A 26,943-nucleotide genomic window follows, 5' to 3' on the forward strand; every position below is an offset into this window, starting at 1 on the left:
TTCCTTGCCTTACAAAGTCTTTTTTCCCTGCTAAGGTCTGCAAGGTCATTTTGTGGTTGGTCCTTCAGCACAATTCAAAGGCATATTTGTACATACAAGCACAAATATACAGCTCTCCTTTGAGTATGGACTGCTTGTGGTCTGGACTGCTCACAAAATACACAAGAGGTGCGTTTCACTTGAAATCCTGCCATCGTCTCTCTGTCATTTAGTATCTGTCTGTCATTGAAAAAACATTTTACCATAAACATACTTTTATGTTTTTTTGTCATTTAGGAAGCTTTATATTCATCTTTGCTATATTGAAAAGAGCTAAACATCTGCTAAACATCTCCTTTCGTGCTCCATTGAAGAAACAAAGTTGTACGTGTACAGAATAACATTTTTGGGTGAACTGTCTCCTTAAATAATGCTGTAATTTTGTCTGCCTATCTGAGCAAACCTCTTTTTAATTTAGAAAACAAACTGGTGTATTGTGGAATTTTAAAACAAGGGACATAATGAAGATTTACTTTATGGGTCAAGAGATCAGGTCCAGGAAGTGTGTGTGTGTGTGTGTGTGTGTGTGTGTTGGGGGATGATATGAGGTGTCTTTTCCATATTGCTCAGATTTTCTTGCCACTATGGGGATATTACATTAGTCTGTGACACTAAAGGCCAACAGTAATTCCATTCGAGGACTAGGAAGGAATTTTCTACCAGAAGTCATGTGTGATTGTGATTTAAGAATCTTTCTAAAATTACTTTATTAACTAGTTTTCTATAAAATACGTTTTTCTTATTATATTCATAATTATTGTACAGTGGGATTTGCAACACTTTATTTTCAATGTCATTTTTTCTAACTAGATTAGTGTAAGTTAAAATATTAGACTACTGCATAAATCACCCAACTTTAGCATAATTGTGAGAATATAAACCTGCTCTCAGTTCTCAGAGGAGAAGTATTGGCTGTGTGTATTGTGCATGCCATTGCACATACCTCCTTGCTCCTTATCTTTGCTGAAGACATTATTGCCTGGTGGTGTCCCTTGTTATCTGTCCCTGTTCTTGGTACCTTGGATCCTTATATCCTTGAACATTCCTTTCATCCTAGCTCATTTTATATGGCAAAGTATCCTTGGCATTGAGTTGATAAACCCTAGCTGAACAATAAACCTCTTAAGAAGCTTCTGTGTTTCTTCCAGTGACTGTGCATTCCTGACTGAATGGGCTGAGAATATTTGGGGCGATGAGAAATAACCTAACAATAATATATGGTGGAGCTGGTATCATATTGCTGACAGGGTTAGTTCAACCAAAAAAAGAAAAAGGAATAATTTACTCATGCATGCATCATTTCAAAATGGAATGACTTTCTTTATTCTATGGAATGCACACAAGGCTTTCTATGGAAGCATATTTTCCACATTATGATGAAAATTAATTCTCCAAAGTTTTCTGAAAGTCTTACCCATACTGCTCAAATCTCATTTGTCTATCCATATTCCAACCTACCAGCTAGGAGACAAATCACATCACATTGAGGTCAACTTCATTAAACAAAGTTTAAATTATAAGAATAAAAAAACAGTGTTGGGGAACGTTACTTAAAAAAAAAAAATGTTACAATGTTGTTTTACTCCTTAAAAAAGTAACTTATTGTGTAATGGAAAGTAATGCGTTGTTACTTTTTGCGTAACTTTTTTATTTTTTTGGCAAATGTAAAGGCTATTTTACACCAAAAGTGAAATGAATATGCCTCAGGCTGAAGGGTCTGTACAGCAGCTCCAAAATCTTTTTCCAAATTTTTGTGTAATTTTTTATTTATTTATTTTTTAAATATTTTTTTAATTTCATTTTTGTAATAAATTACATTTTTGCTTATTAGTATGGTTGAATTTGACCAAAGACATTGGTTAATACATTTTTATGACAGATGTTTGTTTTGTTGGAACCTTTTTGTGCAGTAACAACAGCTGGAAAAACTGGAAAAATGGGTCAACAAATTAAAAAAAAAAAAAAAAAAAAATCTCATTCCTCTTTTATTTGACGCCAAGTGTAAGTCTGAAATCTGAAACAATTTACCCCTTTTACTATGATTTTGAGAGTGTGTTGAATGGCACCTACTCAAAACTGTTTTAAAAGCTGCTGTGGGTATATTTTTATTTATGTTAACATACTTTCTTCTGTCCCTGCTTAGAATGGAGAGACAACTAGAAGTAAACTATCAGTAAGGTAAGTGTAAAAGTATAAGACTCGCATTTTCAACATTTCTCTGATGGTTTGATTGTCCTAACATACCAAAATTGGCTAGGCCAATTGTATCTGTTTGGCAGACTGAGTTCAGTTTATTTGTATAGTGATTTTCACAATACAATACATATATATATATATATATATATATATATACAGTGCAATGCATAAGTGAATACACCCATGCTAAAGTTGACTAAAAAGAGGAATAAAAAATCATATTTTGGAAATTGAACTTAATGCCTTAATTTAAAAAATTAGGAAAAATCCAACCTTTAAGGACACCAATTTTCTTTGTGAATGAATAATGTATCGTAAATAAATAAATGTTCTTCCTTAAAATACATGGTGCATAAGTGAGTACACCCCTATGTTAAATTCCCATAGAGGCAGGCAGATTTTTATTTTTAAGTATTTTTTTTTTTTAAATTTTAGGATACTATGCATCCTGATAAAGTTCCCTTGGCCTTTGGAATTAAAATAGCCCCACATCATCACATAGCCTTCACCATACCTAGAGACTGGCATGATTTTATTTCAGTTAGCCTAAAAGCTAGTTTGATTTGCATTGAGAGATGATCTTATGGAAAGTACCCCATGCCAATCTCTAGGTATGGTGAAGGCTATGTGATGATGTGGGGCTATTTTAATTCCAAAGGCCAAGGGAACTTTATCAGGATGCATAGTATCCTAAAAAAAATATATAAAAAATACTTAAAAATAAAAATCTGCCTGCCTTTATGGGAATTTAACATAGGGGTGTACTCACTTATGCACCATGTATTTTAAGGAAGAACATTTATTTATTTACGATACATTATTCATTCACAAAGAAAATTGGTGTCCTTAAAGGTTGGATTTTTCTTAATTTTTTAAATTAAGGCATTAAGTTCAATTTCCAAAATATGATTTTTTATTCCTCTTTTTAGTCAACTTTAGCATGGGTGTATTCACTTATGCATTGCACTGTATATATATATATATATATATATATATATATATATATATATATATAAAGAGACCAGGAGCATTGGGAAGAATTGAGGTGAACAGGAGAGGACCTCGATGGGACTTGAGCTTAGGTCAACCAAAGCTCAGCTGTTCCATATGTCAAAGCATTTCCCACAAGACTACAGCTCTGACAAAGCAATCAATCTAAATGTCTAATCGCTTGAACACTATTTCTTTAACATAACATTGAAAACCCAGCACTTAATATTACATGCCATAATGTAATTCCAGACTCTGGCAACAACTTGTCTTTAAATGTCTATATATGGCATTTAGATCTTGCCACACCTATTGCCACACACTCTTAATTCGTCTTCATTGAATGACTCTATACAGCTGACTGCATACATTTCTCTTTACCTAGTAAAACTACAGAAATATACCCTCAGAAAAAAGGATCTTAAACAGTTTTCTTTCTTTCTTTCTTTCTTTCTTTCTTTCTTTCTTTCTTTCTTTCTTTCTTTCTTTCTTTCTTTCTTTCTTTCTTTCTTTCTTTCTTTCTTTCTTTCTTTCTTTCTTTCTTTCTTTCCTACCCCCTCTCTTTAAGTCTGTTTTTACACTCCTCTGTAGCTCCTTATGTGTCTCTCCCCCCTCCCCTTCGCCTCACACCCCTCTGTCTCGCTCTCTCACTCTCTCACATTCTCTTTCTCCCTCTCCAGCACTCACCCATCCCCTTCTAAAAACTGTCCGCGGATCTCTTCTTCTGTTTGCAGCCGTGAACAAGGCACCATGCCGGGACTAAGGGACCAGGCGCCACTATCAGTTCTCTATCTGTCCCTGCTGGTTTACTTCTGGACTGTAAACGGACTGACAGAACACAGCGAATCAGAGATCAGCCACACAGCTCCAGAGCAACATGTGGAGGGCAGAAAGGCAACATCTGGAGCAGGTACAAATGACACAAGACTTTTGTCTAAAGTTCTGTTTAACTCTTATGTTCTATAAAAAGTATCAGGCTGATCTTGACTTTTGGTAATAATCCCTGAAAGCTTCAATAATCTCTATCAATTGGGTTTTAATTAGGCTAGAGGGGACGTTGGGAGTCTCTAGGATCCCAAATGTATAAGAAACAAAAAGAACCTTTAACCAAGTACAAATTTTTGGTGATTTGGAATGAAAGCACTTGCTAATTAGTATTCAGTTTTCCAACAGCACACTGCATTTACTTTGACAGGTTATATTTTGCACATAGTTTACAGCATATTTTGAGTGGTACTTTACGAAAGACAGGGATTCTTCTTGAAGGATGCCAGAGTTTTTGCAGTTTTGTGACCAAAGCTCTTGGTGACAACAGCAATACTTGCACCTGCGCTTGGAGAAGCCACGTCTAAGAAGAGAACTCACCGAGGAAGGCAAAAGCTAAGTTATTTACCTGACGTGATGTAACAAATGGTGAAGATCAACTAGCGCTCTATACTGTACGTTGAAGACAGACTTTCTTCCTTGTGTTTCAAAAGAATGTGATGGCTTCATTATTCTTGCAACTCAGATTAAGGAGTTAATTTAAGAGTTAATAGCAGCACTGTTGCTGAGGTTTGGAAAATATGGTTACTGGCAGGCTTATGGTATTCAATAACACAGCATTTCCATTAAATGCAGGAATGCAGACTCACTTTTACAAACTGGAAAGATCGGTGAAATTGCAAAGAGTAATGAGAAGAACCCAATAGGAATGTATGTATTTACATGTCTTAGGCAGGAATATCTGTAGTGTTATTTGTCACTCCCTAGAGTAGCCTCTCACAAGACTTTTATAAAGGTTGCTGCCATGGTGGGAGAGTCAGAGCCTTTTGGTTGCTTTTTAGGGTTTAAAGTCAACACGAAATCCAAATATTGACCTTATTCACTTGCTTAATACTTGTTCCTTGCCTTGTTGTGAATGATTCACTGATGCATGTAATTTCAAAGATGAAGAGTTTAATCAAAATGTAATAACTTATCTTTTCTCTGAAACGACTTTCCTTTTCCGCTGATGTCACTATGGCCTCACAGGCTATTTGATGTTGTCAACCAATTGCTATTTTAGGCATTATTTTAGCAGGCTTGCTATTTAATGCCAACTTTTCACAAACGAGTGAACAAAATCAATTGCTGCCCTACATTTTTACTTGTTGAATCTTGTTTTATTTGGAAATATGTTACATTAACCAAGCAAAATGAGGGTTTCACATCGACTTCAAGACCTTTGGCTTCTTGGCTCAGTTTTGGCCTAGCTGTGGTTCTTCATTCTGAAGATGCTCTGGTAGAACAGACTTCAAACACACTTGCACACCAGCCCAGGCTTTACCCTGGTGCTCCTGTCTGTTAGACGATTTAGTACTCTTAGACTGTCAGACTGAAAAGGATCAAATGATACTTGATACAATCTGTAAAATCTGATATTTAGGAACCCATCTGAAGTTGAATGAGGAAACTGTTCTTCACGAAACACTTGGAAAAACACTAGTAATATTTTTGGAAATTTCTGAACATTTTAAAAAAAGATTTACAATTACGCATATGGGAAGAAATGGTGAAACCCATCAACAGCTGTCATTTGTCCTGTTTCGGCCTAAACTGGCGTAGTAGTTAGTGCACATACTCTGTTGACAATAAGAGTTTGACTCCAATTGAACAATCCTGTTTCTGCTTTTCTCCTAATCATTTTGTGTTCTCTCTGGCAATAAAAATGGCAAAAAGGCCTGTGCTGAAACCCCTTCAATGCAAGCTAGTGTTGATCAACAGCTAAGTAAACTTTTGCCAGATTACTCAGAGACACCCAAGGACTGGCGTTGTGGACTAGCTCTGTGGGTAATGACTTCACAGCAACAGGCAAGAATGTTGCTTAAAACTTTCCCAGCAGGGATGAAACTGCCCTTGGGACACAGGACAGGATGAATTTCAAGGGCCAAAGCGTCTGTGTCAACATATGAGGCCATGAACTCTAAAATTGGGCCGTCTGGATGTGTGTGTTAGAGTGTAGCTTCAATTAAAGATGAGTTAATAATATGGAAATGAAGAGCCAAGAATAATTTTTGTTTTTCTAGATGTTCCACAAGTGAAGATAATCCCACCCTATGCAAAGATTGAAGTTGGACAGTACAAACGATTGCTGTGCAAAGGTGAGAGGCCAGTTTAACCATAAAATAATAATTTTGTCATCATTTATCCACCCTTGTGTCATTCCAAACTCGTATGTTTGGAATGACAAAGATGAATTTTTAGAGAACATTGTGGCTACTCTTTTCATTACAATGAAATTAAAAGTGGATTAGATCTGTCAAATTACATACTAACAAAAAATTAAAATATATATATCATGAAAGTGGTCTACGAGCAACAAGTCTTTTGAAGTCATAAAGCTTTGTGCGAGGGACAGACGTCAAATGCAAGTCGTCATTCACTAAATAAACAAGCCTAAAAACATTCTCAACTGGACAGCAAAAATCAAATTTGTTACAAAAATGCTGCACTTGAGGTTAAATTTCATTGACATTAATGGCACCATATTTGATTTGAGAGTGCAAGGAGTCATTCTTTTTATTGAATTATATAAATTTCTTCACACAGAGCTATCATATGCTTGGAATATATTGCAAGAGTATTTAATAAATAATACAATTTATAATAAAATAATATCAGGTTTTAATAAATAATAAAATAAATAATAAAAACATAAGGCAATGGCTGGATATGCATTTGTTGTTGAACTAACTCAGATGCTAAAGCTATAGTATTAATTCAGTCATTTTTCTATGTTATTTCCTAGTTGTTGGGGATGCAGAAGAGATTTACTGGTTTTCTCCTAATGGTGAGAAGATTCTAACAAAACATGACAATCTCGAGGTGCGCAGTCATGGCAATTCCTTGTCCTCTCTCATTGTTCTCAATGCCAATTTGAACAATGCTGGGATGTACAAATGTGTGGCCAGAAACAGAGACAAGGAATCACAAGCCATGGTCAAGCTGGACATCCTTTGTAAGTATTTACCTTAATATTATCAGTCAACATTATCACAATTATTATGACAGTCCATCCTGCACATTTCTGATTCATTTAACATTCTGGGTTCAGTGTTTTGTCAGTATACTGAAACACTTTGAATATATTCAGTATTTCAAATTGTAAAAATGTGTTTTTTTTCTTAAATGTTTTGTAAGGGATTAGCATTTTGCTAACTTCCACCATTTTGCTATATTAAACACATTTATTTTTGCTCAAAGATTTTAATTGTGTATGTTATTAAGTCACTTTTAATATTTATAGTCTTTTTAGATAACTTTTTTTCCTGTTTCCAGATCTGGGCCAGAAGTAGAAGGGCTGTTTGAATCATACTTGAATTAGTCAGTCATCCAGAACAATGTGTTGGAAATTAGGAGAGAATCATCAAAGTGTAGCCAGACATCCTGGTAGACAGATGCATTCCTTTTCCTTTGTACGTTCCTGTTACAAGTGTCCAAGAAGCGTGGGTTGGCTGAGGGAGTCAGTGTTGCAGTGTAGAAAACTAGACTTTTAGAAAAGCCAGAATTGGCTGATTGGTTTCCCCAAACTTGTGTGCAAAAAGTGTGCTTTTCCATTTGATCAAGCAGCTCAAATAAGTTAAGCTTGGCAGGATATTGGTTATGACACACTGTTTTCGTGGATGATAATGTTACTCTTTTTTTTTGGTCTCAGCTGTGAAACATCTCTACATTCATAAAAATATTTTTTTATTCTATTCATTTATTTGCATGGAACATTTCAATTTTACAAAAGGCTCCTTACAGTGGTTTTTCATATTATTAATATGTCTTCACATTAAGAAAAAAATGGTACTTTTAAGAAGTGTTCACTGAAAGGTTCTTTGGTGATCCTAAAATGGTTTTTCTCTGGTTTTGCTGTGAACACGCCATGAAGGTACAACACCTCAGATAAAACCTCATACCATGGTCTTAAAGACATGGCTGTGATTGAATTTTCTCTTGTAAATGATTGCTTCAAAATAAGACTATGATAAACTTGTGAAATGTTTTTACTCTTAAGCAATTTATGATGAGATAATACAAGTGAATTAAATAATGTAAATTAACTTTTTGTTTTCTTGCAGGAACTTTTGAATCGGCATAAAGTATGATCCACTTTGCAACTTATTTTAGACAAGAACTGGCTACATAGACAGACCATTGACCGACATGTGACAACCAAAAGAGCCTATTGTATCAGAACAGTACTTTGTAAACACGACCTGCACATCCTGGAATGGAAATTGCATAAGTGCAGCCAATCAGATTAGCTTGCTGTTTTCAGAAAATTACAGTTCTGTGTTCGATATGCATCAGACAGTCTGAGACTAACCACAAAGTAACCTTCAACTTCAACATGTGTGGCTATAGTATATGACTGAGCTATAAACTACAGTTTTCTAAACCCCAAAATTCAAGATGGTTACTTTTGCCAAGTTGGTTTCTTTCCTTCTCTTTCCTTCTCTCTGTGTCCTTTAAGCAAAGAGAATGCGTAGAGAAACTGAGAGGGAGGGAAGAGGAAAACGACAGAAAGAGCCCAAGCCCACCAAGAAGCCCAAAGTTCCCAAGCCCACCAAGAAACCCAAGGGCGAGAAGAAAGCCAAAGGAGAGAAGGGTGGGAAGAAGAAAGGCAAGAAGAATAGGGCGGAGACCACCACCATCACCACCACTACCACCACCACCACCACTGTGGCCCCCACAACCACTGTGCCCATTGAATACGATGAGGATTTTTATGACCCTGAACCTGACCAATACTGGGATGAAGGTTAGAAAAGCCGTTCTTATTAAATGACTCACTCAATTAGATCTGGGCATTTTGGTGTGATTGGAGCAGAACATTGACTGCCTTGGTTCTGTAGAAGTATTGTCTCCACTCATTTTCTCCTTGGGGATTTTAAAACATTCTTCATAAAGATTCCTCAACCAAACCAACCAGTTCAGAGATGAATAACAACATTACACATTTGATCTGAAGCAAAATGGTATAAGAAAATCAGAGTCAAATACAAAAATACAAGACTGAGTACTTAAATTATTTTACAAATGAATTAACTGCTGATACCATGAAGCATTATGACTGACATAATCAAATAAACCAATTAACTATGCTATATAAAACTGTTATATATACTGTTATAAATATTGTGAGACTCATTTGCAATGATTCACAGGAGTAGTTGCTGATGAGCTCTTTTGTCACAATTTATAGTTGCGTGGTACCAGCAACTTCTTTGTTTGGTGGATCTCTCTTTAGGAATTATGGGTAGTGTAGTACTTCACCCAGAAATCACCTATGAAACATGATTTACAAAAAAATAATAAAATAAAGTGACTTGTGGCTTCTACAGAAACATATATCATTGTCAAACAACTTTGGAGAACATGCTGTGTCTGGAATAAGATCATGTAGAATGATTTTATTCCATGATCTGGAATATGGCTGGAATTCACTTGCACTCACAAAGACTGTTTGTATACATAGAATTTCCTGCGGAGACAACAACAGCGGCAAAGCCTACATACCCTCCGACAGACAAAACCACAGATTTCGCAACAGATTTTCCTCCTGACACGGATGAGTATTCCCAACCTTTTCCTGACTCATGTGAGCATAATATCACTCATTTCTGTGTAAATAAACACTACTTTGTGCATTATTATGATCAACATTTCCTTTAACTTTTTTGAAGACGATGACTATTGGAAGGTGGATGAGCCCACACCCACAACTTCTGTGATTGCTGGCCGTCCAACTAATGAGGATGATTATTGGGATGCCAGATGTGAGTCTTCCAAAAATTAATGTTTTCACATGAATTAAAGGAGCTGTATGTAAGAAATGTATTTCAATTAATCATAAAATGGCCCTGATATGTCACTAGACAGTAAGAAATCATGTTCATTTCAAATACTTATATCACTGACAACAGTAGTCCGGCTAGGATATTGTCATTTAAAAAGTGAAGTTGCAGCCCTCAACTGATGTTGATGTTGTCATGTTGTGTTTTGGCCTGATGCCCCACCCTCCACCTATCTACCAATCACAAAGTCAGTAGTGTTTCTGCATCCGGGTTGCCAGCTCTGCTCTAGTTACCACAGCTGCAGCTACAAACGTTCCTGCTGGATTCTGCAGCCTATCTGGCAACCTCGAGTCAGGCGGGAGGGGGAGGGGATACACCGCTCTACAGTAATTTGAAAGTGATTGCAGTACCAGTTGTGGCCACAATCTTACATACAGCTCCTTTAAGTCCTGAAGCTAGTTAGCAGGAGTCACAAATGACCAATTGTTCAGTTAGGACACACTTTAAAAAAGTTATAAAAATGTATTTTCTTTGGCAACAGATGAGGTGGCAGAAAACCTGCCTTTCCCTGATGGCGAAGAGATCAGCTCTACCGACTATGACCGGCAGTTCACTACCACAGGTAAACCGATTATTCCTTCTAAATGCTGTGTCCTCCTCAAAATAACATGACATTGTAAACTATGATTTATGAAATGTTCATGGCCACTTCTCTGTTTAACTATTATTGCAAAATGGTTTTACTATTTATTATGGCATATTACTATGTCTTAAAATTACTTTAAGTTCACATTTTGTAATTGTAACTATAGTTTCAAAACATAATAAAAACAGACAAAACAAAAGTAGGTAGGTTTAATTGGCAGTTGGGTTAATGGCTTTCTGCTGTCTCAGACTCTTTTTTTTTTTTTTTTTTTAAACATCTGTTACAAAGGAGTGAATTTAAACACCCTATGAATTTATGTGTGAATCAAATAAAACTCTTACCACAATATACACCCATCTCATGAAAGATCTTGTTTTTACACCATTAAAAATCCGCAGTGTCTTACAAAAGACAGCAATCCAACAGTGACAGACAATTAGCGAACATTTTATGAGTCATTAAAGTTTCTCTACTGTACTCTCAGTAAATCTCGCAAACTTAACCTACATTTCTTTTCTTTTGTCATAGAGGAGCCCACCATCCCTCCATTTGAAAACAACTGGTATGAAGAATATGAATATGGACATGGTACAGTACATACTACTTTGATACTCATTTTGAAAAGGAAACAAACATACAGTGAGACATGCATGAGAGGTGTTGGCCTCCCTCTTTCTTAATGAGAGTACAGAAAGTGTGACCTGTCATTTCTGACCTTAAATAAACACTTAGCAGAGACACAGAGGTGCCGCTTAAGATGAAGCTGATCATTTTAAATCATGTTGCCGTTAAATGAAAATGTCAGTGGAAATGTTTTTTTTTTTCAACCAGAATACTATAATGTCCTGTGTCTCCTCCCCAACTAAATCTTATTTAATAAAAAAAAAAAAAAAAAAACTTATGCATAAAAACCCTTATGTACGTTACAGTTTACCTTGTTAGCAGGTTTTAAGAGGCAATATGATATGGGGTGCATGCATGGAGGCAGAACCTGATTTTACCAAGTGCAGCGTGTTTGCTGCAACACCTTTGTTGATTCTGTAACAACATTTCCAATCAACCAGTCAGATTTGAGGGACACAGTTTATGTCAAGTTTAGGCTTACAACAAGGTTTAGGTGATTCTACATCAGTGTTATTCACCTATCATTTCCCTCAGATTTTAGGGATATCTTATAGGAAAGGGTTAGGTTTTTGGGTAGGGATATGGTTAGGATTACATTTTTGGACAGGAATGTTTTTCCAGGATCAACAAAACATGTTGACCCAGGAACGCGTCTAACTCCGCAAAATCAGGATGTGCGTGCATGGAGCCCTTATTTTAGATAAAGGGAATTTTTATTAGGAAACAAAACTCTGTCCAGAAGAAAAACAAAATAGACAATGTTATTATTAGGGTATAAAAACAGAATTTCGTGCAGGAAAAGATTGTAGCCTTAAGGAAAATGTGGCAGGAACAATTTTGATTTGATTATCTGATTCAGTTTATATCTAATTCACTTAAGCTGGAAGCTGACTTTCAGACAATATTTTCTGACATATTTTGAATTTAGTATTTGGTTTGTCCTCTTTTGCTTTAATGATCTCCACAAGTTTCTGTAAAACATCACGGTCGTGTTTTCCAGCATGATTTAAGAATGATCCAAAGAGCATCTTCTGCTTCAATCTGACCTACTAATGTGTTCACATGATCCATGTCACAAATGTATTATCTGATTTATGACCTCAAAGCTCAATTAATTTCTTATTCATTACATATTCATTATATAATGTCTTTTTTTTTTAAAACACCTTTAAACTTCTTTGAATCCGGCTGTATTTGCTTAATGTGTGACACTGACTTTGATATGTTGTTACACCCTTGCTTTCTGTTTTGTCATCAGAAAAGAAACTGGAAGAGGATAGGGAAAGAGAGAGAAAAGAACAAGAGGAAAGAGGTACAGTGTTTTATCCTCATATAAAGAGAGTTTATATCTTTTTGCCGTGCTCTCAACTAAAACTTTATATTTAAGAGTGCAGTTGTACTGAATATGATTTGGATGTATGCTCTAGAACGCAGTCGCCTGATATTCTGAACAATAATACAATTTAGAAAACCATAACTACTCAGTGGGTGCTATTCAGTTTAACACAACAATAGTGTAGTTATAGTGTTGTTTATTCCAGTGTAGTATTGGACTATCATTGGTTTTAATCAGATATTTGGACATACAATACATGAGTAAGATCACATATTTTTTAAATTATTATTATTTTTTTAAACATCTTTGTTCATTCCATTTGTTTGGTTTGTCTTGAGCTGAAAAAAAATGTTTTATTGATCAAAAACATCAACGTTCTACCCTACATCTTCCTCTTCCATCTACCCTACATTCTGCTTACACATGATTACTGACTTTGACAGTTGTGGGAAATTACGGAATGACAAGCATTCATTAACACCTGTGAACTCTGACCCTGTTCCCATGAACTCTGATGTTCAGTTCTAGTTCCTAACAGACTGAACAAAATCCTTCGCACTGTCTGGAGCAGGAATTTTTTATACAATTTCTATATGCAGAATATTGTTGAATATTAACCAAAATAAGTAAGCGAGCTGAGAAAGAGAGTTTGGAAGATCTTGAGAGAAATGTTCCAGGTTCAACAAAGTTAAGCTCTTCTAACATTATCTGAAATCAGAAGTCATCTGCAATATACTTAAACCTGATGTAAAATTATGATACTACACACTCGTCTATGCCACAGTATAGTTATAAAGGGTTGCAAGGATGATGACAAAACCTGGAAGACTAATTTAAAAAATATATCTATATATTTTTTCTCCTATCCCATTCCAATGTACAGAGACTATTGAAAAATGGCTGAAAACTGAAACCGAAAATAAATAAATAATAAATAATCAATTAATTAATCAAATTTATTTAATAATCAACACTCAAAAAGAAGCTAAAACTAACTTTACAAACATTTAAATTGCACATGAGGCCGTTTTTATTAAAACTTTTTAATAGCAGAATTGTTTCTACTCCAGTTTGTTGGTGAAATATAAACCTTAAAATGACAATATACTGTGAAAAATTGTTTTCATGACAGATTTATTCAAACATACATTAAATAATGAAGACATCACTAACAGGTTAAGTAAAAATATGTGAATATGTACAGTGCATATATCAATTTAGCAAAATGCTGAGTTATTTTTTCTAGCTAACTAATGAGTTTGTGGATATTGAATAGCTTTCTTGAGGAAAAGATAACGTTAAGTGACATTTGTATAGCCTACAAGCTGTTTTACTGATGTCTTTCCCAGTTGAAACAGTGATTGGGTGAGACATTGTTATATGAGACAGGATTCATTTCGGTATGTTGTAATGTATCTTTCAACATACCTTCTGGTGTTCACCCCTGGTTATTTTGTGCTGTAACTAGTGGTAAAGAGGAGATGAGATGATTGGTTCATGTATGACTACAGTGACCTGTCCCGCCATATTAAAGAGCGGCAGAAAGACATTTATTGTTTAAATTTTTTTTTTTTTAAATCGACAGAATTTTAAAGTTGAGACTTTGCTTTAATATTAAAAATAACAAAGCACAGAGCTTTTTGTGATTATCGGATGGCAGGCGTGCTACAAATGTTTAGTGAAGTTTAGTGAAGTTTTGTTCACGCCTCAACAGAAAACAGAACAGACTAAGAGATTTTAGAAATAAGAAACCATATAATTACCGGTTTAAAATCGAAAAATTTATATTATCAGTCCAGAGCTAGTGTCCACACAGCTGACATGTTGGTAACACTTTAGTTTAGGGTCCAATTCTCACTATAAACTAGTTGCTTATTAGCATGCATATAGGCTGCTTATTAGTTCTTATTGGGCACATATTAATGCCTTGTTCTGCATGACCTTATTCTACATCTCTTAATCCTACCCAATACCTGAACTATTAATAAGCAGTAATTAGGAGTTTATTGAGGCAAAAGTCATAGTTAATAGTAAGTTAGTGAAAATGGCATAACATATTAACATAATCTAAAGTGTGACTGACATGCCACTGGAGAAGCAGTAATTAAATGTCTGTTTCAACCATTTTGGCCCGAAACCGAAAATAGCTATTTCGGCTGAAATGTTTAGGTAGCTGAAATTTCGGTATATCCTTACAGTGGAGTGTTGCTCTGTGGTGCTCTTCTAACATTGCTTTGTTTGTTTGTGCCAAGGAAATTTATATAAATTAACTGGAGAAACTGGAGAAAGCCATCCGTTAGCATTCACATTCATCAAAATGTGAATTCACCAATATAATTTTACCTAGTTCCTCAATGGCTGATCAAAAACAAAGCCTTGTTCTAGCTGATCAAAACAGCTAGTAAGCTAAGATGTTAATTCATTTTCATCAAAAGCAAAAAAAACCTATAATATAATGAAAAATGATCAAAAGATTTAAATGTTTTTAGTTAAAATATACAGCTACTTTTGTTCTGATTTTTCATAGTAATTTTAGCTTAGTTTTTAGTAACTTTATGTGCTTTTGTCATTATTTATTTTTATTTCTATTTATTCACTTATTTCAAGTAGCTGTCAAGGCAAAATTTCTCATTTTCATTTAAGTTTTTTTTTAAGTTTAATTAAACCAAAAAAGATTTTTAATAGTTTTAATTAGATAACAGTAGCAACACTGACTACCAGCAGTTAACTACCAGCTTTATCTTCATGTTTTGCTCATGAATCCATAGCATTAATGATGAACTATTAACATGAACTTTGTGTTTTTCCCAATAATTTGTCATCTCAGAAAGAGAAGAGAAGAGGCATGAAGAAGAGGAGGAGAGAGAACGCAGGATTCAGAAACCTCCACCACGCGTGTACAGAGAGCCTAAATGTGAGTTGTAGGACTCGGTTTGGGCATATAGCCATATGGGATGCTTGCCATTAGCTTCATCACTTAATAGATAACATAAGACAAAAAATACACTTAGGACAAAATGACTGTGAATAAATAATAAAATACTGACATGCAACAAACTTATGTAAGAGCATTCCCAGCTCTCAGTTCTGGGCGCAGATCTTACCAAACAAAAGCAACATTTTGGCATTCAGTTCAGTGACTTAGACATAATGTCAACATAAATATAATTGAAATAGTGAGATCTTGATTAAGCATTCATTAGGTTCAAGTGAGTAGTTACCTTAAAACACTTTTGGAAGAGTTCAGTTGTTTTTAAGTCATTGCAGATGCTGAATCCAGCCAAATCCTGCTTTATTTCAACAGCTGGTTCTTTTCAAAGAAAATTCCAAATGTCCTCCCTGCGCAGATGCATGGATGTAGTCCTTCATCTTAACGCACATTACTCTGAATGAAGACAATAAGTGGCAGAGCACTTATTATATAAAAAAACGTATTGTTTTGAATAAAAAAAAAAGATAAATGTTATTAATCTATTGTTGTTTCATTATATTTTTGAGTTTATTGTGTATCTGCATAGTCTTGTCTATACCTTGATAGTTCAAACTAATATTGAGTATATAATATATGTACATATTTTCATATTTATATATAATGACATCAAAACGTCAATTTTACAATTATAAAAAAATAGAAATGAATAAAGTAATACATAAAATAGTAATGATATATATATAAATTAATTGATATTTACTTTGAACACATTTTAGAACACAAAGAAAAGAACAAGTATAAAATAAAGGACACCAATTTAAATTTAAAAATGAGGTGCCATCAGGAAAGTTTAGCACAGTGAGAAAGCTTAGTGAGAAAGCACAGATAAACTGATTTCAGTCTGGACTAGAACATATTGTGTCAATCACATTTACATTTATTCATTTAGCAGATACTTTTATTCAAATCATGTGTTAGGACAAAAACACATTCATGCATATGTATTTTTTCTCTGGTTTGCTGTGTCTTGTTGTATCAGTTTGTCCTCCTCTGGGTATGGAGTCTCATCGCATAGATAATGACCAGCTGCTGACTTCCTCTGTTTTTCAACATCGCTATGGCTCACACAGATCTCGTCTTAATATTCAGGTATAAACATATGCACAGATACTCTAATGTATATACGGAACACTGAAATGTATAAGAAATATACATATAGAAATAGATGTGTTGTCAATGTGAGCATATTGGTTAATGTAACAGGCGTCTGGTGATGAAGATGATATGAATGGTGGGGCATGGTGTGCTAACCCTGAAGAGAAGATCCACTGGATTGAACTGGATGCACGTACACTAACAGAGTTCACTGGTGTTATCACCCAAGGACGAGATGACCCCCTAGAGTAAGACAGATATTAAAAACTTAGGAGCCATGTGGTTAATTGTGTTTAAGAACTACCAAACTATCTAAACAGTATAAATCTACAGTCCTTGTTATTGTTTTGTTGTTTCAGGAGCGACTATGTTTCTTCCTATTATGTGGCATTTAGTAACGACAGCAGAGAATGGACTGTCCTTCATGACGGATATGCTGAATGGGTAAGTTGCCAGATTGCCGTCATTTTCTCTTTTCCTTTTGGTTTCCAAATCTTTCTGTGTTGCTTAGAGGTCGTAACTCATTAACTAGACAGGGATTTTCAACTGGGGTCCGTGATGCTGATATTTCAAGAAGTTATTATTTGATCTCAAACTTTTGTACTTTTTGTAGTTAAACAATACATATTAATTTAACTTCAACCAAAGCTGAAGGTCAGCTAAATATTTCATAGTTGCTTTAAAATTAAAATATACTAAGTAGAATTAATGTACAAGTACACGACTTTGTACATCAGTTATGATTATATGAATGGTTTTGCAATAAAGCATCATACCAAAGTATGCAAATACACTAATATGGTTCTATACCCATGCTATTATAGGCCAGGCTTAAAGTGCAGCACTTGAAATTATACAATAAAAAAAAAAAAAAAAAAAAAACTATTAAACTAAAAGTGTTTAGTCTTTGAGTCACTTTTTTTTTCTCCCTTCTCTCTGCTCTCAGTTATTCTTTGGCAACTCAGATAAAAGCACCCCAGTTTTGTCTCAGTTTATGGAGCCGGTAGTGGCACGTTATATCCGCATCTTGCCACAGAGCTGGAATGGTACGATGTGTATGAGAATGGAGGTTTTGGGCTGCCCAGTACCAGGTGAGAGACTCAACACAGACATTGATGGGAAGCATCAAATTCAAACAAAGATGTTGTGTTTTTTTGTGCATTGTGTGCTGACTAGGGGTGTACAGCAGAGCCAATGTTTGCATCTCTAAAATTATTCGTATCTGTATTCGGATAAAACTGGACGTGGGTTGGATATACAATTTATACAATTACTTGAGAAGACTGTTATGTCTATGGTTTTAAATGTATATCTGTTTGCTTCGTAGTTATTATTGAACAAATATGCCTTGTATAACTCAAAATAATAAGTTTTTATTATGATTATAACATTTATGTTAATATCTTCTAACTGTTAGAGCTGATAGCCTTGTAGGCAGTACTTCGAGATGTAATTCGATTGTGCTTTGGGTGACCTGAGTTCGAGCCCGATAAATATAAATATAAATATTTAAATATCTTCTAATTAAAACAATAATATTAAATGTTTCATAAAACAAAGTTAAAAAAATTAAGTTAAAAAAAATATTTTTAATTTTCCAGAGGAATTTTGTGTACAGAGTTATGTCAGGACAATCACCATAGACTATAAAAAAATATGGACGCTGTGTCCGTGACATCACCTGTAGGTTTCTGAAGAGCATTTTTGAAGCCCAAAGTGGGCAGAGCCGGCTGTCGCCATCTTGGCAGCGCGTCACTCCCGGATAATCGAAAATGGGCAAAGAGGCGGGATTAGCTGAGGTGACGTGACGGCTAACAGATAGCAGACAAACGGCTTGTATTGACAGCAGCAGCAATCCACCTGTCACTCAAGTGGCCACGCCCCTAATTATGCAGAGCTTTAAGGTTTAATATAATTTAAACGGATGAGTTATATAAAAATTCTCACAGTTGTCATGAAGGGCAAAATTAGCTATAGACCAAAACCACTTTTTGTACCAGGCTGTAAACATATTTTTTTCTGCTGTAAAGTTGGGCATATTAACATGGGGGGTCTATGGGATTGACTCTCTTTTGGAGCCTATCTCTAGCGGCCAGTCGATAAATTGCTGTTTAAGTCACTTCCGTGTTGGAGAGAGACCGGTAGGTTGCCGCTTGACAATCACCCATAACCTCAAATAAGAAGAGTCGGACTCTAGCTTATTAGAGAACATAGAATTTGAAAGAAAATGTTCAGTGTTGAAAATTGCGATTGCGATCAAGCTATGCTTATTTCATTCATTCGTGTATCATATCTTACAAGGTTTAAATCATTTAAATGTACATATCAAATAGTAGAACATCTGTATGATGTAGTATTTTAGTTGATATTTCTCCTGCCAAGTTCTGATTTCTGAGAGATGCATAGAGACAGCAACACGGCTATTTGATTTGTGATTTGTTTAAGTATAATTTCGTGCTATCCCCTGGCACACATGTTATTCAGCAAGGAGTGACTGTGTCAGGCAAATATTTTTTCTATTATTAGGCAAAATTAAAAAAAAATCCCTTTGAAGCCATCATCCGTGCCTTTCCGAATAAGGTATTCGGCTTCGGGCACATTTTTAGCATCAACAGTTTAAGTATATTAATCAACATTGTGCATTTGTTCTATACTCAGATCCTCTCAGCCAACACCAGAGTCAGAATGAAGTGATGCATCGAGATGACCTGGACTACACCCATCACAACTACCTAGACATGGAGAAGGTGATGGGAGAGCGCCAAATTCCTGGAGTCTTAAAAGTTCATGAATGGCAAAAAAGATATAAGAATAAACTACAATTTAAGAAAATGTAAAACTGGTCTTTATGATAGGATGTTGTGTGTGGCTGCCAGATCATGTCTGTGTTTCTAAGCTATAAGATTCAAGGTGTATGTAGGATGCGTTACACACAGGCCACAAACCATGTGGGATGAGTTACACACAGAAGTTTAGTAGGCTTATGGATTGCAACAAATGACTGAATGTGCGGTAATCACTTATATTTTTTTACTTTTCCTATTGTCACAGCTCATGAAATCAGTTTCTGAGGAGTGTCCCAACATCACCAGATTCTACAGTTTGGGCAAGAGCTTTAAAGGGCTAGAAATTTATGCCATGGAAATTACTGATAACCCTGGGATACACGAAACAGGTGAGGGATATCAGAGTAGGTATGGAAGAAACAGTATTATTATTCCGTTTTGGTTATATTACAGGTATTGGTCATTAAATAATTTGTTATCAGATTTAAAATTTTAACATAAACGAGGAGGAGAAACAAACAATGTGAGTGTGTTCATTATCCATTTATCTTTCCTCAGGAGAGCCAGAGTTCAGGTACACAGCAGGTTATCATGGTAATGAAGCTTTGGGACGAGAGCTTCTTCTGATGCTCATGCAGTACCTGTGTAGAGAGTATAAAGATGGCAACCCTCGAGTGCGCCACCTTGTGGATGAGACACGAATTCATCTGGTGCCATCAGTTAATCCTGATGGCCACATGAGAGCTTTTGAGAAGGTGCGTTTAAAAATGTATTAGGCAGGAATTGATAAAATAATTACTGCTTTTAAACAGATTCAGAAAAAAGCTACAGTCTAGCCATCTGAGATTTTGTAATGGAGATAATCCATAGGATTAAGATTTTTCACATATTAGCACCATTTTTTGTTTGCTTTTGGGATATGATCTGATCTTAGCGTTTGGACCTGTAAACATCAACTTTATAATTTACATTTACATTTATTCATTTAGCAGACGCTTTTATCCAAAGCAACTTACAAATGAGAACAATCAACCAGACAGGTTAAATTCCCAGGGAACATGCAAACTGACTAATAATAGACAAATCAATGTGGATAAGCAATCTGCCAAATGTACAAATATAAATGGTGTTGTGACATTTTAATCTCACAAAATGATGTAAGTAACATAACTTTGTTTCACAGGGCTCAGAGTTGGGCAGCTGGACAGTAGGACACTGGACTGAAGATGGCCGTGACATCTTCCAGAACTTTCCAGACATAAATAACATTCTTTGGGATGCAGAGGATAAGGGCATGGTGCCCAAATTGACACCAAATCACCATGTACCCATACCTGAGGGTATTCTGTCAAGCAATGGCTCAGTAAGGAAATAATTCTGTGTTATATATGTTCATTTAATGAATCAAAGCACCACTCACATACTCTAGTCTTGAACACCTTGAGCTTGACCAACTAGATTAGAGGACCAGTACTAACATTTTTTTTTTCTTTATGTTCTTCCTTTCAGGTTGCAGTGGAGACTCTTGCCCTTATCTCCTGGATGGAGAGTCATCCATTTGTACTTGGTGCCAACCTGCAGGGTGGCGAGAGACTGGTGACATACCCCTTCGACATGCACCGCCTCACCAAGGAGTCTGAGGATATGGAGAAAAAACTCAACTCCAGAGCGAACAGACGGAAGCGACAGTATGAGGAAGAGGAAGAAGAGCCCAACCCTTACCTTCACATTGGATACCATCAGGAGAGCTACAGTGGCCCCCAAGAAAACCATGCATATCATCAAGAAAACTATGGATACCATCAAGAAAGTTATGGGTACCACCATCAGAACCAAGGATACCATGAGGAGAACCAAGGGTATCACGATGAGACCCAAGGGTATCACGATGAGACCCAAGGGTATCACGATGAGACCCAAGGGTACCATGATGAGAATCAAAGGTATCATCATGAGGGTCACTCTGAAGGGTATCATGAGGGCTATCAAGAAGGATACCCAGAGGGATATGGAGAGGGTGAACCAGGGGAAGAGATCAGAGTGGTTGAGGACCAGTCTTTGTTTCGCTGGTTGGCCATTTCTTATGCTTCTACTCACCGCACCATGACACAAACCTATCAGGGAGGATGCCATAGTGAGGACCCAACAGGTGGGCTGGGAATTGTCAACCGTGCAAAGTGGAAGCCCATCCCAGGAAGTAAGCATTAGGAATTTGTGTGGAACAATAATTTAGAACAGGGCTGTCCAATCCTGCTCCTGGAGGGCCATATTACTGTAAAGATTTGCTTCAGCCTGCTCATGCCAGGAAGTTTCTAAAAATCCGGAAGACCTTGTTAGCTGGTTCAGGCATGTTTAATTAGTGTTGAAGCTAAATTCTCCAGGAAGGTGCCCTTCCAGGTGCTGGATTGGACACCCCTGATTTAGAAGGATCTTTCAGATCAAATTGAATCTGCTTTGACACGTTAAGACACCGATTACCTTATATATAAGAACGAACTTGTGTGACGCCATTTTGAACAAAATCAGGGCAAAACTAAATTAAAGTTCACTCCGACTGGTAAACACCTTCCTACTACCATTGGTCCGTGGCAATTACATAATGTGTAGGTGTGTGTTAGGGCTGCACGATTAATCGCAATTTACATGTAATCGCACTTAAACCGATTTGGCTTATCGCGGTTTTGAAATTGCAAATCCTGCGATTATTTTTTTATGCGCAGCTTGTCATTGATGTACGGCTCTGTAAACGCTGTGATCTGAAAGCACTGTGGGTTTGAGTCACTTTTGAATAAGCAACAAGCGTCAAACATCTTTCCTGTGAGATGATGTGGCTTCTTACACAGAATAAGGCAGTTGTGTGTTTATTAGTCATGTTTAATCAATCAAAGGGTTTCAATCTTCTGTTTATTCAGCTACAGATAGTATGATGCCCGATAGGGATTTCCTGGAATGACTTGTGTTATTGTACTTCTGCGGCGGGGCATATTTGGCGTGTCTGCGTGAGAGCGCCCTCTGGCGTTCAGATGGAGCAGCATTTACTACCGATCAGCTGCACTGACAAGCTGCGCATAAAATAATCGCAGCCTTTGCCAAATCGCGTGCGGTTTCATTGCGATTAATTGTGCAGCCCTAGTGTGCGTTGAGGCTCTACCTTTGACGTATAAATCCTCTCTGGTTCATTTCTTCTGTTTAGTACGTCAAGTTCGACATCTTTATAGTAGACAATTAATTTTTAATTCTAATCAACTTTGTCACTGTCACTCTGTCACATCTTTAATAATGCAATCTATTGTATAAAGTGGTATATAAATAAACGTAATTTAAACTGAATGGAGACCCGAATTGCAAAGCACGTGAAAACATAAGCGAAGAACGAAAAATAACTTTATTGTGAGTATATCAGGGCTTTTAGTGACTAATTTCTTTTTGATACCTATTCCTGTCCCTTCTTCTCTTTTAGGTATGAATGACTTCAGCTACCTTCACACTAACTGTTTTGAACTGTCAATTTTCTTGGGATGTGATAAGTTCCCTCATCAGAGTGAACTTTTAAGAGAATGGGAGCATAACAGAGAGGCCCTGCTGACCTTCATGGCTCAGGTGAGCTGTTCACATTCACATCATGAGAATGGACCATAACAATTGTTTAAAAATAGAGAAGCCCGTCTCTGTTAAGTATGTAACACGGTTCCCTGAGAAGGGAACGAGATGTTGCGTCATGGCTTTGATGCTATTCAGTATGCACCGGTTTCTGAATCACGTCAATCTTACTGGCCGATAAAGGTCAGGTGACAAAGCGTAGGGCTTCATCAAACATATGGGCACCTAATTCACAGAATTACCAGATTCTAATTGTCTGTAGAAGCTGCAAAGGCATGCGGGAAGTATGGCAGAGTGACGCAGCATCTTGTGAGGAACCGGGTTACATATGTAACCCAGAGATGTTCTCTTTTGAGGGAACTTAAAGCTGCGTTGTGGTGTTGAAGCTATGGGAATGTTAATACCCATGCCGCCATACTGAACAAATGCCTGACCAACAAGGTTGAGATGTATGCAGATGCACAAACCCTGTGGCCGACTGAATGAAATGACCCAGAAGGACTTGAGATCCTGTTGACGAATCCATGTCCAAACTGCAATCCTTATGAATGTGTGCGGAAAGGACCAGCCTACCGCAACACAAACCTCTAATATGAGCATCTTAGAAGACCGTGCGCCTCATAGGCTAAGTGAAAATGCCAGCAAGTTTGTGAGAGTATGCACAGATACACACCTTATGGCCACTGAAGAACAATTACCTCAGAAGGACCTGAGATCCTGGGGTTGAATCCATATCCAAACTGTTGACCCGAATGTGTGCAGAGAAGATGAACAGTCAAAAAAGGCACCTTTGGAATGTAACCTGGCCTCAGCTCCAACAATGTGGACATGACAAGCCGAAACGGCGGCCATGTACACTTGAATGAATGAATTATTATGCACTATTTTACACCTAAAGTGCTTTACCAACATATCAGGGGTGTCACCCACCACCAGTGTGCAGCATTGACCTGGATTATGTGACAGCAGCCACAGTGCAATGGCGCCAGTGCACTCATCACAAACCAGCTATAGGTGGAGAGAAGAGTAAAGTGATAGAGCCAATTCAATGGATGGGGATTATTAGGAGACCATGACTGATAAGGGCCAATGGAGGGAATTTAGCCAGGACATTGGGGTTATACTCCTACTCTTTACGAGGAGTTTAATGACCACAGAGAGTCTTTGTTTAATGTCTAATTGAAGGACAGTGCTTTTTAGAGACTGTGAGACTGAGGGCTCGATGGCCATCCAAGACTGTACCTCAGCCTGCGAAGGAAGTGTCCATCGTGATAATCCTGCAATTACATGCCGATGTTAACATGATAACATATATTTTTTTTCTTCAAGGCTTGCGCCTTGGAACCTATTTCAAGGTTTGCGTTCTCGAGCCACAAGGCACTGTTGTTGTGCGAATGATTGGGCCAGAGCGCATTAAAGGTTTTCTGTTAGAATGGTGTGGTGTAAGCGGCCCCTAAGTTAATAACTAATGATCTTTGCAACGGAAGTGAATCGATCAAAACTAACATTAGCTGGACATTAACTTTATTCTAGAGCTGCTGTAAAGCCAAAATAATCTCTGTTACTTTACTTTCCTATTATCACTGTAAAGCTGCTTTGAAACAATCCATATTGTTAAAAGCGCTATATAAATGAAGGTGACTTGACTTGACATGGTAGTCTTGCGATGGCAACATGCCCCAAGCTTGGGACCCTAGGCAACGCCGGGGTCTTCCACAGAGAAAGGACAACTCCATACTGTAATTTGCCCCCAAAGCAAACCCGCTGAAGTGAGTCCTATAACCTCATTCCACAGAGATAAAATTGACAGAAGTTAACATGAGGAAGCGGACACCACACCACATCGCTCCATGAAGATATGGTGAAAAATCCAGCTGGAGACTGCTACTCCCAGAAATACTGAAGTGTCAGGGTTGGCAAAAAAATCTCCTGAGAGCATCAGGAGCAGAGTAAGCTTCCAGATCCAAAATGGGACATGGGGTCGGGAGAAAGAGAAAGGGAAACATCTGTCTCAAATACCAACTCAACCTGCAATCCTCATGATCAAAGGCTGCCTGCTGCAGGTCTTGAATCAGTGGCGAGCAGATGTCTGACCCTCATCCCTCGAGAAGAGAGCTAGTCAGGAGTAGAGCATTCTTATTGCCTGACCTCCGTCGGCCAATAGGATTGCAGTGATTTCACACATGATTCGGACACCAGCACATGCTAAAGGCGATCCAATACTATCAATGCCATGATGCAGCGTCAAGTTCCCTCGAAAGGGAACCTTGTAGGTAGGACTTCGAGAACTCTGCACCAGTGTTGTAGTAGTAGTCCAAGTCCAGGCCAAGTCCAAATGCTTAAAATGTGGTCTTGGACTCTGACATGAGACTTTAGTCTGAGTGCTTTCTTTTCCAAACTCGAGTACTACAACACTGCCCTGCGCAACCTTACATTAACCATGGTCTCTTTCCCAGGTGCATCGTGGCATTAAGGGAGTTGTGAGGGATAAAGAGGGAAACCCTATTCCCAATGCCACTGTCTCTGTGGAGGGAGTCAACCATGATGTCAGGACTGGTGAGATATTTTCTGTAGTTCTGGAAATTGTACTGTTTTTTTTTGTGTACTAAAGAGTGTCAATAAAGAAGACTTCTACTCTTAGGTGAATCTGGAGATTACTGGCGACTTCTAAACCCTGGTGAGTACCGTGTAACTGCCAGAGCAGACGGCTACTCTTCCTCCACCCGTCTATGTGTGGTGGGATTTGACCCAGGTGCTACCCTGTGCAACTTTGACCTCAACAAGTCTAACTGGGACCGCATCAAACAGATCATGGCTCTCCATGGCAATAGGCCCATCAGGTTGCTGAGCAGTGGCAACAGGGGCAGTGGGCGGCACTTGTCACACGGCAGTAACCAAATCCCAAATTCTAAATTCAATAACCAAATTCCTGCCGGTAACGGTGGGGACATGAACAGGGCTCGTCTCCGTCGATTACGGATAATGAGAATCCGCCGCCTACGGCAGCAAAGACTTCTGGACAGCAAAACGACACCCCCTACCACAACCATGACCACCACAACTTCACTTCCATCTACCACAGAGAGTACAACCCCATGGTATGACTCCTGGCCCCTTGGGGAAACCTTTGAAGAGAACACAACCCCACCAGAAGAGATTGAGTTGACAGATGCACTGGACTACAACTACAATTACAAGATAGATGATTATTAAGAGCAAACTACAGATCAAAGTTTTGCTCCACAGATTGATTGTTTTGGACTATATAGGTCATTACACAAAAGACTTTTATTCCAGAATATGAAAAGTGACCTTGATAATTAATAACACTCAATTTTCTGGTTGCAAAGTATGTTGAAAGCAGCACCCAATGGCTTGCAAAGCCTGAACGTAGTAAGAATAATTCTGTTGTGCATTCCTGGCTACACATCTACTGTATACTACAGTATACTACCAAAATGTAACATGAAAACTGCTCATATGACCAGCATATTCACTGAGAGGAAAGGAGAATGTTTTAATACAAGAGAAGGGGCTGTATTACAATTTCTTTCTCACAATAAACAGTCAGTCTTTGTTTGTATAGGGCAAGTGTACATGGGAGATTTTCCCTAAAAGTTCCACAAGGTTCAATGCCCTGTGCTAAAGGACAGTTTCTTACCAGTAAATAAAGCCTTGTTTTCATATTCACACTGTTTTTGTTTTATCTGCATTAGTGTCATGTGCACATCAAGGGCCTCATTTATAAAACGTACCTATGCACAGATTTGATTTTAGAGTGCCTGTACACTAAAATCCACAATGATCAGATGTATAAAAATGGTCTTTGACGT

At 37.2% G+C, this 26,943-nt stretch overlaps 1 protein-coding gene across 1 annotated transcript; it reads left to right on the forward strand.

The window, feature by feature from the left end:
• Positions 1 to 3,560: 3,560 nt before the first annotated feature.
• On the forward strand, positions 3,561 to 26,800 carry aebp1b (AE binding protein 1b). The gene is made up of 22 exons (XM_084086346.1): positions 3,561 to 4,135; positions 6,273 to 6,347; positions 6,995 to 7,204; positions 8,708 to 8,995; positions 9,713 to 9,835; positions 9,921 to 10,013; positions 10,573 to 10,653; positions 11,206 to 11,265; positions 12,560 to 12,613; positions 15,465 to 15,551; positions 16,609 to 16,718; positions 16,833 to 16,972; positions 17,084 to 17,168; positions 17,671 to 17,815; positions 19,383 to 19,471; positions 19,776 to 19,899; positions 20,069 to 20,265; positions 20,694 to 20,873; positions 21,020 to 21,707; positions 22,971 to 23,110; positions 25,567 to 25,666; positions 25,752 to 26,800. Exons 1-22 carry the CDS (start codon positions 3,823 to 3,825, stop codon positions 26,321 to 26,323), a joined length of 3,954 nt encoding a protein of 1,317 aa, XP_083942472.1. The 5' UTR covers positions 3,561 to 3,822; the 3' UTR covers positions 26,324 to 26,800.
• Positions 26,801 to 26,943: the final 143 nt, after the last annotated feature.

This window comes from Abramis brama (genome assembly GCF_963993115.1).
Source record: "Abramis brama genome assembly, chromosome: 16".
NCBI classification, from domain to species: domain Eukaryota; kingdom Metazoa; phylum Chordata; class Actinopteri; order Cypriniformes; family Leuciscidae; genus Abramis; species Abramis brama.